The following is a 12,414-nucleotide window of genomic DNA, read 5'->3' as shown; positions in this document are numbered from 1 at the left end:
ATAAACCCTGTCTGGGGGCTTCGGGGCTGCTCTCTCCCTGCACACGAATTTCACGAGACCATTAGGAGTAGAAGCAAGACATTTGGCCTCTCATGTCTGCTGCACCACTTAATAAGATCGTAGCTGATCCTTTGCCTCAGCACCACTTTCCTGCACTAACCCCGTTCTGCAGGTTCACAGGTCTGAGCACAAGGTCCAAAGGGACAACATTCCTGACAATGGGAATGCAAGGGTGGCTGGGTGAGACTGCAGGGAAAGAGGGAAGAGTCTAAACATTCCAACCAGGGATGAAAGACAGAAACATGCAGGGGGCCAGAGAAATTTCTCTCCCTATGAAGGCTGGGCGAGACTTGAACTTGAAATATTTTCTTGCTCACGGAAGGCACTAACAAACGCAGAGTTAGACCACCAAGACGTGGACATCAGAAACCAAATGCTGGGAATCTAAAATGAACTCAGAAAATGCTGAGCAGGTCAGGCAGCAAATCGGTGGAAAGAGAAACAGTTAATACTTTCAGGTTGACCCAAAATACTAATTCCGCTTCTCTCTCCACAGATGCTGCCTGAGCTGCTGAGTGTCTCCAGCACTTCATTTTAAGGGAACAGAACAGGTGTTGGAGGGCTGAAGGGCCTCTCCCCTCTATTTATTCCCACTTTTACCACTGCATAGCAGCAGGAGGTTGGGCATGGCATCAAGACAAAAATGGCAGGCTGAACATTTAACTGGAGGTTGTGTGTGGGTAACGCAGCAAGAACCAGCATCTGTTACTTCCTCCCCACCACTCACCCCTCCCTACATACCCTACACTTATTTAGACAGTGTAATATTTTTAACTTCAAGCTGTGATGAAACATTAATCCCGGGTCCTCTCTACACACATACTGCCGGAACTGATGAATGGTTTCAGCAATCACTATTTACGTACTAAATGTGGACAACAATGGCAAGGCCAGCACTTCTTGCCCATGCACAAAATGCCCCTCAGAAAGGTGGTGAGCTGCCCTTTTGCAGTCCTCGAGGTGAAGATCAGAGTGCTGTTGGGGAAGTAGTGCAGGGTTTTGGAGCCAACAATGACCTTCCAAGTCAGGACGGTGTGCGACTGGAGGGGGAACCCAAGGAGGTGGTGCATGGTTCCCTTGTCCTCGGTGGTAGTGGTCACGGGTTGGGGCTGTCCGAGTAGCCTAGGTGCACTGCATTACACATTGCAGCCACAATCAATCTGCTGGAGGAACTCAGCGGGTCGAGCAGCATCTGTGGGAGGAATGGAATCGTCAACATTTTTGACCCAAAACGTCAACGATTCCTTTCCTCCCACAGATGCTGCTCGACCCGCTGAGTTCTTCCAGCAGATTGTTTGTGGCTCCAGAACACAACATCTGCAGCCTTTTGCGTCTCCATCACACATTGCAGCCACTGTGTAACACTACATGGAATGGGTGGTAGACGGGGTGCCAATCGAACGGGCTGCTTTGTCCCAGATGGTGATGAACTTGTTGACTGTTGTTGGAGCTGCACTCATGCAGCCAAGTGGCGGGTATTCCACTCCATTCCTGCGTGGTGCCCTGTAGATGGTGGAAAGGCCTTGGGGATGTCAAGAGGCAAGTCACTCACCCAATCTCTGACCTGCTCTGGTATTTTGATGGTTGCTCCAGTTGCATTTCTGGTCATAGGAGACCCCTGATGGTAGCAATGGTTGCACCACTGAATGGAGAGAGGGGTGGTGGGCAGATATTCCTTTGCCAAGAGTTGGTCATTGCCTGGCATGTGTTGGGAGGAGCAAAACCTAGCTGTCACATTTAGCATGCTGTGTTTTAAGAGTCTGGGGAGAAAAGGGGCCTTCGAAGGTGAAACTTTAGCCCGAATGTCAGGAAGTCAACATTTGGGAAAACAATGGACTTCCAATTTTGGGGAACTAGAACAAAAGTCCACCTCAACATAGCTCAAAACAGCACAAAGCCATTGTCCTCACAAATGAAACAAGAATATCGTAGTTCAGAGACACAAAAGACTGCAGACACTGGAATCTGGAGTAACAAACAACCTGCTGGAGGAACTCAGTGGGTCGAGCAGCCTCTGCGGGGGGGGAAGGAACTGTCGACGTTTCAGGTCTGATGCAGAGTCTCGACCCGAAACGCAGACAGTTCCTTTCCTCTCATAGGTGCTGCTCGACCCGCTGAGTTCCTCAAGAGGATTATTTGTGGCTCCAAAGTTTGGAGAGAAACTTAGTTATTGTGCATAACCTCGCCCCACTCCGATCACCATATCCCTGTGTGGGCAAGCCTCGTATTTCCCTCTGCTCCTTAGGGAAAGGAGCTTCTCCTGAATGGATTTAGCAATGATGGAATTGCATCGATGGCTGCTCTTGCTGGTGCTTGCCCTGCTGACACTGTCTGCCCTCCCACCACCTGATGTTGAATCTCACACCCTCTCAGACCACCACCGCCCCCCCCCCACTCCCCAGCGAGGATCTCGACTCACCTTCAATAGACTGCGATGTCTGTATCGTGCTGAAGCCGTTCTGCAAGAGAAATCGGATGTTGTCAGAACACAGTGGGACATGTCAGGAGAGGCGAGGGGAATAAATATCAAACAAGCAAACACCCTCACCCTCCCCAGCTAAGGAAGCTCATTACCTTGGCTTGCGTCAGGTCTTTCTGAGGAGAGGAGGATAGGGAGTTGGAGTACGGTGCCCGCTGCGCGGAACTCTGCTCGTACTGCGTCCCCGGTGCGCTGCTCTGGGCCGTGAATGCCGAGGTCGTGATCGTGTTGGGCTGGTAGCCAGAATCCGGGCTTGGATTGGAGGCGATCGTTGGAGAGGACTCACTGCGAAAGAAGAGAGCAATGAGTACTCGTGGCCACAGCAGTCAGCAGCTGTGGGGGGGGGGAGAAAGAGGGCGAAAACAACAAGGCCCTTCAGGAGGAAGAAATAAATGGAAGAGTGGGGGAATGATGATGAGGATCAGTGGGCTGAATGGCCTCAGTGCTAGGAAGTGGTAACATTTACATCAAATTGCAGAGCACCGTTGCGTTTAAAGCCTTATAGCTCATGCTGCGGAGGGAAGGACGGAGGGCAATAACGTTTTCTAAAGCAGCCCTCACCACCTCCAGAGACCACTGCATGCAGTTCTGGGCACCCCATTACAGGGAGGATGTGGGGGCTTTGGAGAGGGCGCAGAAGAGGTTCGCCAATATGCTGCCTGAATGAGAGGGTATTAACTACAAGGAGAGGTTGGATTGTTTTCTCTGGAGCAGCAGAGGCTGAGGGGAGACCTGACAGAAGTTTATAAGATTATGAGAGGCATAGATAGGGTAGGCAGTCAGAATCTTTTTCCCAGGATAGATACGTTAAATACTAGAGGACATGCATTTAAAGCGAGAGGGGGAATGTTTAAAGGATGTAATACACACACAGAATGGTGGATGCCTGGAACGGGCTGCCAGGGGTGGCGGAAGAAGCAAATACGACAGAGGCACTTAGGAGGCTGTTAGATAGATGAGTGTGCAGGGAATGGAGGGGTAGGGATCATGTGCAGGCAGAAGAGATTTAGTTTAATTCAGCACCATGTTGGGTGCAGACACTGTGGGCCGAAGGGCCTGTTCCTGTGCTGTACTGTTCTATGTTCTAACAAAATATTTTTATTCTTGAAACAGTGGATTGTTATTTTCTACAGATCTGCATTTCACTGTTTTTATGTTCCTTTGTTTTCTCTCTCTAACCGCCCTCTTTAACCTCAACCAGGTCGTGTAGCAGTTAGCATAATGCTATTACAGCACCAGCGACCTGGGTTCAATTCCCATCGCTGTCTGTAAGGAGTTTGCACGTTCGCCCTGGGTCTATGTGGGTTTCCTCCCACATTCCAAAGACGTACAGATTAGGAGCTGTGGGTATGCTCTGCTGGCGCTGGAAGAGTGGCAACACTTGCGGGCTGCCCCCAGCACATTCTCAGTAACACAAAAAGACGCATTTCACTGTGTTTCGACATACATGTGACTAATAAATATTTTATCTTGCATCATCAACAGCTCATCACCCTGGCCTCAATCTATCAGCAGTTATTTCCCCATCCACATCTCTCCCGCCTTCTCTGCAACTTGTCTCAACTTTTCTCTCTTTCCCGGCTCTAATCTGAATTATTAACTGTTTTTCCCTCCACAGACGCTGCCCAACCTGCTGAGTGTTTCCAGCATTTTCTACTTTCATTTCCGATTTCAGGCATTTCGAGGTTTTCATTCACTTTGAAGTGTGGTCAGTGCATGATTGAATACAGCAAGCTCCCAAGTATTTCTTTTTGAAAAAGGTGTTGGTTGTGGGACAAAACACCAGCCCTTAAACGCTGAGGAGAGCTCCCTACTGCTCTTCCAGCAAGTGGCCACAGGATCTTTTACCACCACACAAGGGGACAGGGAGGTCGAGAGCCTGCACGTTTGACACAAGGATCCTTGGCAAACACCCAGCCTCGTGTGGGGCTGCTGCCACCAGGAACAGGTGCATCCAATGGTGGTGCTTTTCAGGTCCCAACAAGCTGTGGATCTGAAAGCCACAAGGCACTTTCCACTTATTTGCTCACCAGCTGTCCCTCTGCTCTGCTGAGAGGCCAGAATGAAGGGGTCAGGTTACACTGCTGTTCGTTGCCTTGGCTGAGGCCACCCCTCATGTCGGTGTGTAGACGGCTGGGGAGAATGGGGATAGTCGAGCTCAGCAGAAGCCTGGGGGGAGGAGGTGGGCGAATGTGGGATCTTCCTGCATCTCAGCAGCAGGATAAGCCTCAAACTATGTTGAAATATGGAGCGTTGTCCATCTGCTGATGGATATGGCTTTATGCCCCCAGGCCTCACTCTGGTGTGGATAAGCTGGGGTCACCCCTCCGGCACTGAAGGAGTTCTGCACTGTCGGGCAAGTTGCCTTTCTGCTGAGGTATTCACTGTGGTTCTGGTGGTTGTAAACGATCCCTGGGCTGACATCTTGAAAAGGTATGGGGATAGTTCTCCCTGGTGCAGAGGAAGGTACTCATCCCTCAACCAACATCACCAAAAATAGACGGGCTGGTGTCTGTCTGTGGAATCTTGCTGTGCACGACACCTACAAGTGATTGTACTTCGATCGGCAGTGAAACACTTGCTAATGCCCTGAATAGTTCATGACAGACTGTACTCTTAATCTTTCTAAGAGCAAACTAACGCAAAACAACATGGCAGAGACTGTTAATTTATTAAAAGATATGGGGCTCAAACATTTCAAAGTTCAGTTTTAGAGTTCATACAGCGCAGAAACTGGTCCTTCGGCCAAATAAGTTCATGCCGACCACAAAGCATCCATTTGCACTAATCCTATACTGAACCCATTTTTTTTTTAAATTCCACCCCCACTCCCCCCCTTCCCATCAACTGCCCCCAGATTCTACCACTCACTTGGGGCAACTTACAGCAGCCAATTAACCAACCAATCTGCACATCTCTGGGACGTGGGAGGGAACTGGAGCACCGTGCAGTCAATAGGAGAACATGCAAACTCCATGCACAGACAGCACCAGAGGTCAGGAGTGAACCTGGGCTGCTGGAGTACTACCAGCAACACCATGGTACTGCCCCAAATTTGGTCAACAAGGGCTCATCATCGCCTCTCCATAGACAGCAGTTGCTTGAAATCAGGGAAATAGTCTCTGATCTGGCACAAAGACTCAGTTAAAGCTGCTCAGTAAAAAGAACCATCCAATAACACTGCACTGGACATCCAGTGAACACATTTGCACTCGTAACACTGAAATTGGCTAACTGCTCTATGTTTTGCATAGAAATTATGGCCTAAGATATCTTTATTAGTCGCGTGTACATCGAAACACAGTGAAATGCATCTTTTTGCGCAGAGTGTTCTGGGGCAGCCCATAAGTGTCGCCATGCTCCAATATAGCATGCCCACAACTTCCTAACCCATACGTCTTTGGAATGTGGGAGGAAACCGGAGCAACTGGAGGAAACCCACGCAGACACGGGGAGAATGTACAAACTCCTTACAGACAGTGGCTGGATTTGAACCCGGGTCTCTGGCGCTGTAAAGCGTTACGATAACCACTGCACTACCATGCCATTCAGTCCATCTGCCACGTCAGTGTTCATTGCCCCTCTATGCATCAGCTGATTGTTTCCCTCCCTCATGGACTTCTCTAGTGTCTTCTGTAACCCAAGGGTGGCACAGAGGCACAAGGATAATAAAGCTCCAGCCGATCCAAAGCCTTTGCACGGTGCACAAGTCAGGAGTGTGATGGAGAACTCCACTCACTTGCCTTGAGGAGTGCAGCTTCAACAACCCTCAAGCAGCACAGTGGGTAGAGCCACTACCTCATAGCTCCAGAGACCCGGGTTCCATCATGCCCTCTGGTGCTGTCCGCGTGTGGAGCTTGCACGTTCTTCTTGTGACTGCGTGGGTTTCCTCCCACGTCCCAACGATGTGTGGGGTTGGTGGGTTAACTGGCCCAAGTGCGTAGGTGAGCGGTGGAACCTGGTGGGGGTGGTTTGCCGGGAGCTGATGAGAATGTGGGGAGAAAAGGGGACCAGTGTTGGATCTGTGCAATGGGTGGCGAACTTGGTAGTAAGAAGGGCTTGTTTCTGTGGTCAGTGACTATAGCATCCAGAACACAGCAGCTTGCTTGGACGTTCTTCCCATTCACTCCATCCACCTCCAGCACACCATGGCTGCAGTGGTCCATGAACAAGGTACACTACAGGCTATTCCAATAGCATCTGCCCTAGTCTCTGCCGTCAAGAAACAGGCACATAGTTACACACCATCCCCCCTTGGGAATCTATCTACTGTTCCTTCATTGCCGCTTGGCCTAAATGCTTTTACCTCTATCCAACACTGCTGTGGGAGCTCCTTCAACGAAAGGACTAGAGGCTCACCACATTTCAAGGGGCAAATAGGTACAGGCAATAAATGCTGGTTTTGCCAGTCCTCCCATGTTCCAAAGACATACGGGTTAGGAAGTTGTGGGCATGCTACATTGGTACTGGAAGCGTGGTGACACTTGTGGGCTGCCCCCAGAGCCCTCTATGCAAAGATACATTTCACTGTGTGTTTCGATGTACATGTGACTTAGTTCCCACTTGCCACAAAAATATTCAAAGATCACTGCAGAAGCAGTCCACCAGACGGCGCAGGAGGAGAAAAGTATCGAGTGGTGTTGGCATTACCTTACAGCACTGGTGTAGAGGCTGCTCTGGGGTTGGCTCACGGGCACACTGGTCGTTGGGGTCGACTCATACTCTGATAACATGGGCTCGGAACCAAACTGCAAAGCCCCAAACTGCAGGTTTAACCCTGCTATATCAGCTGAAGCGGGCATCTCTACGGCAGAAGATGGGATCTGTGAGGAAAGGAAGGGAGGTCAAAAATTCAGCACATAACACCAGGGTTGAGAATCACTTTCACATAAAACCCTCCACGTCCTAAAGCACTTTGGTGCCAACTACATACTTCTGAAAGTGCAGTTACTGCTGTATCATAGGAAGTGCAACATAAAACACACCCTCACCCCATTCCAACCACTGTTCTTCCAACTGTGGTCATGGGAACATTCATGTGTACTCGAGAGGGCAGAGGGGGGCCCCCCCACGGGTTTAACACCATTTTCGAAAGACAGCACCTTTGGCTGTGTGATGCTCCCTTAGGTCTGCACTGGGAGTGCCTGCCTGAAAGCCACCCTGCAGACCTGAATCATGGGTGAACTGATGGGCAAGGCAGCATAACAGGTGGGTGAATGAGAGGACCTGCTTATTCAATGGGGGAAAACCATCTGCTTCAGGCAACCTTTCACAGGAGACCCAATGGTGGTGATTTTGAACAGACCAATTCAGGACAAACTCTTCCCACTGATGAGGGAACCAGAAACTAAGGGAGGGGCATCCCTCAAGGAACCTGTAAACAGGAGGCCTGCACAGTAGGATCTTGCATATAAATTGCAATGTTCACACTGCGCTAATCTGTAATTTCACACAGAACTATTCAGAGGATGGTTTACTCCTGGAGGTATTTGCAGTCAATCTGACTACAAAAAAAATTGAAGTGACTGAGTAGTGATCCTTCTCTGGGTGAACGCCGTTCCTGGGAAGAATGTTAGCCAGGAGCACTCCAGTTCCGATGCATCTCAACCAACTGCCTGAACTAAAAGACAGCATCAGTCAGGGTTATTAAGGGTCAGCCTAGACACGTTTTTAAACTCTGCTGCAATCCAAAAGCACCATTCTACTGCGAGTCAAGCTGTCAATGACGAGGCTCCCTTGTGACCAAGTGCGTGGTCACTGTCGTTCTACGGTGACTTGCGAGACCACCTACTCCCGCTGCATCAGCTGTGACTCCCTCAGAGAAATACAGCACGGAAACAGGCCCTTCAGCCCAACTCGTCCATGCCAACCATAGTGCCCACCAAACTAGTCCCATTTGTCTGCATTTGGCCTGTATCCCTCCTGTCCATGCACTTATTCAAATGTCTTCTATTGTACCTCGACCACTTTTTCTGGCAGCTCGTTCCATATACACACCACCCTCTGTGAAGCTGTCCCTCAGGTCCCTTTTAAATCTTTCCCCTCTGACCCCAAACCTGGTCCACAGAAAATTGTGGGTTCGAGTCCCAGTCTGGGGACTTGAACACAAAACCCTGGACTAATACTCCCAGTGCAGTGCCGAGGAAGGGTCTTGCCATCAGAGGGGGCCACCTTTCGGGGTGGAGGGAGGATCAACACAGACTCGTATCCTACCACAACATTGGGGAACAACCACCAGCAATTCCCACTGCCAAAGGACAAGCCTGGTCATCGTTCTGCTGCTGCTTTTGGGAGCTTGCTGTGCCCAAAAGGGAAATCGGTGGGCGGTGCCGTTAACAGGAGGTAGTCTTCAGCCACAAGGTGATATGGACCAGTTGGAAAGATAGGCAGAACAATGGCAGATGGAACAAGAGTTACACACCATGGAAACAGGCCCTTCGGCCCAACTCGTCCATGCTGACCAACCTGCCTAACTGAGCTAGCCCCGTACCACTAGATCTCCATGGAACTGTCTAAATGTCTTTTAAAGTTGTAACTACTACTTCCTCTGGCAGCTCGTTCCATATACCCAGCAGCTTCAGTGTGAAAAGGTTGCCTCTCAGGTCACTTTTAAATCTTTCCCCTCTCACCTGAAACCTATGCTCTCTAGTTTTAGACTCTACTACCCTGGGGAAAATAAAACCCGTGACTCTCCACCTTATCTATGCTCCTCGTGATTTTCCGTAAAGGCCACCCTTCAGCCTCCTGCAGCTCCACGGAAAAAAAGTCCCAGCCTCTCCTTATAATTCAAGCTGTCCAGTCCCAGCAACATCCTCGTGAATCTTTTCTGCACCCTCTCCAGCTTAATGACATCCTTCCTATAGCTGGGTGACCAGAACTGCACCAGACCAGGTGTGGTCTCAGCAACATCGCATACAGCTGTGATCCTGAGATACCCAAGGTGATGCATTTTGGATGGACTAATAAGGAATGGAAGGTTGCTAGGAAGTACAGAGAAACGGAGGGTCCTTGCCGCACACGTTCAAGGATCAATGAAGGCAACAGCACCGGTAGTTAAGGTGGCATACAGGACGCTTGCCTTTATTAGCACAGAATATAACGGATGCTGTGGTACAACCACAAACAACGCATTAGGCTACAATTGGAGTACTGCGTGCAGTTCTGGTCACCACACTATAGGAAAGATGTGATTGCACTGGAGAGGCTGCAGAGGAGATTCACCAGGATGTTGCCAAGGATGGAGCGTTTCAGTTATGAGGAGAGCCTGGATTAGCTGGGTTTGTTTCTCTTGGAGCTGAGTGAGGGGCATCAATTATGCTACCCAAGATTACGAGGACGACAGACAGGGTGGATAGTGAGAAACTTCTCCCCTTAGCAGAGGCACTGATAACCTCAAGGCATTGAGGAAATCCAAGGAAGAATTATTTTCACCCAGAGAGTGGCTGGAATCTGGAACACACTGCCTGAGGGAATGGTGGAGGGAGACTCTCACAACAATTAATAGATGAGCACTTAAAATCACCAAGGCATAAAAGGTTAGGGGCCAAGTGCTGAAAAAGAGGAAGAGCGTGGAAAAGGCATTTGATAACCAGCAGGGGGATAGTGGGCCTGTACCGAGCCGTACGATTCTAACAGGCAGCTGAGCCAACGATCACAGCAGCAGCCACACCTGAGAAGCGCATCACTGGCCGTCAAGTACCCTGGGCTGTCCAGCACGGGCCGCAGATGGGGAACCTTACCTTGGAAGAAATTGAAGCTTTCTTCTTCTGTGGCTTCAGCTTCTGCTGTGCAGGCTGGGGACTGGAGGACTGGTTCTCTGAGGAGCCGGGGGACACCTGCGTGGCGCCGGATTTGTTTGGCAGAGGTGAGTTTGAAGGTGCCGTTGGCTGTTTGGTGGGGATGAAGACTTCCATCATGCTGGAGTTGGAGTAGGACTGGCGTTGTCCGAAGGGACCGTGAACTGAAGATTCAGTTTGGCTTTTCAACTCTAGAGAGAGACAGACAGACACTGATCGGCATCGTTGCTGCTACAGGAGGGGGACTCTGCACTGGCCTCACACGTTACCCTATCCTGCACTCCAATGACTGCAGTAGCAAGCTCAAACAAACTGAGCCTGAAGCCTCATCTTACAAGCAACCCAACTCCCACCCCTCCAACTCCACTAGTTGAACAACATCCCTTAAATTAGTCGAGCACAAGAGGCAGAGCTGCAGGCAAGGCCTGTCACTATTTGCCCGATCCTCCCCTTGCCCTACGTATCGACTGCCATTTCAGAAAGGCAACCGAGACTCCATCACACACAGCTGTCTCTCAAGGTCACCTGTGCCCCAGATGGGTTTTTATGGTTGCACTATGTAGTTAATAGCTTTTGTTAATTCCGGATTCAGATTCTTAGATGTCACGGTAGGATTTGAACTTGAACCAACAAGGGGGCATAGCTGCAAAATAGGGCAGGCGTGGTAGTGTAACGGTTAGTGTAACACAATCACAGCGCCAGCGATCCGGGTTCAATTCCCGACGCTGTCTGTAAGGAGTTTGTACGTTCTCCCCGTGTCTGCGTGGGTTTCCTCCGGGTGCTCCAGTTTCCTCCCGCATTCCAAAGACGTACAGGTTAGGAAGTTGTGGGTGTGCTATGTTGGCGCCGGAAGCGTGGCGACACTTGTGGGCTGTCCCCCAGCACACTCTACGTAGAAGATGCATTTCACTGTGTGTTTCAATGTACATGTGACTAATAAAGAAATAAGGGGATGGCTATTTAAAACTGAGATGCACAGAAATTTCTTCTCTCAGAGTGTTGGAATTCTCTGCCTGAGGGCAGTGGAGACCGGATCGTTGGATATATTTAAGGTGGAGATGGATAAATATTTGACAGAAAGATCGAGGAATTGAGGGTGAAGAACTGACACAGAAGAGGCCAGCATAGATCAGCCAAGATCATACTGAATGGCGGGGCAGGCTTGAGGGGCTTGTGTTACGTTCTATACCCCGGACACAAGTCCAGTGGTTCAACATTCGTAACTAGCGACGATTTAAACCCAGCACTCGATGCATCTTATTGCTTTAACCTCACTAGTTTTCTCAACCCATTCCTTTTGTCTGCCATGGTTTGACTTGCAAGTCTTGAGTTCTGGGGGAAGCTCAGCGACCTGAAACGTTATCAGTTTCTCTCTCCACACCCGCTGAGCATCTCCAGTGTTACCTATTTTTATTTCAGATTTTTAGGATCTGTGGTATTCTGCACACTACCAATTCTACTTGTCTTGGACCATTATTTAAGTCCTTCAGTCTCTCCCTCCTGTGACCCAACCAAAGGCCTTCTCTTTCGCAATCTCCTTTACATCTCTGAACCTCTCCCGGTTCAGAAAAGAAGATTGTTGACATGAAACCTTAACATTTTGTCCATTTCTTCACAGACTGTGCCTGACGTATTGAGGATTTCTGATTTGTGTCTACGATTTGAAGGCGAAGTGAACCCAATATGGGGGAATCCCTATTTAAGCCTCAACAGGGAAGGTCAGATAACCATGGAGCAATATCTGGGGGTAATCAACATCATTACTTCCTACAAGGTTGTAGCTAGATTTCAGATTGGGGCTGGAACCTATAGCATACTCTGGAAAGGTGTGGGTTACTGAGCACACATGATCTTAACTGCATCTCAAGACCGCAAGAAGTTGCAGAGTTGTGAACACAGCCCAGAACATTATGAAAACCAGCCTCCCCTCCAATAACCCTGTCGACACTTCCCACTGCCTGGGGAATGCAGCCAACATAATCAAAGACCCCTCCCACCCTGGACGCTCTCTTCTCACCCCTTCTGTTGGGCAGATGAAAGTACAAGAGCACATAACACCAGGCTTGACAGCTTCCACCT

General features: G+C 49.7%; 1 protein-coding gene across 1 annotated transcript in view; it reads right to left on the bottom strand.

Moving 5' to 3' along the window:
- ubap2l (ubiquitin associated protein 2-like) overlaps positions 1 to 12,414 on the bottom strand; it is a 75,046-nt gene that overhangs the window by 31,727 nt on the left and 30,905 nt on the right. Inside the window, 4 exon segments of the mRNA XM_052045824.1 lie at positions 2,480 to 2,519; positions 2,635 to 2,824; positions 7,190 to 7,362; positions 10,279 to 10,526. Coding sequence (XP_051901784.1) covers positions 2,480 to 2,519; positions 2,635 to 2,824; positions 7,190 to 7,362; positions 10,279 to 10,526 — 651 coding nt within the window.

The sequence above is a fragment of the Pristis pectinata genome, chromosome 40, assembly GCF_009764475.1.
Source record: "Pristis pectinata isolate sPriPec2 chromosome 40, sPriPec2.1.pri, whole genome shotgun sequence".
NCBI classification, from domain to species: Eukaryota; Metazoa; Chordata; class Chondrichthyes; order Rhinopristiformes; family Pristidae; genus Pristis; species Pristis pectinata.
This window is presented reverse-complemented; position numbering and strand designations above follow the sequence as displayed.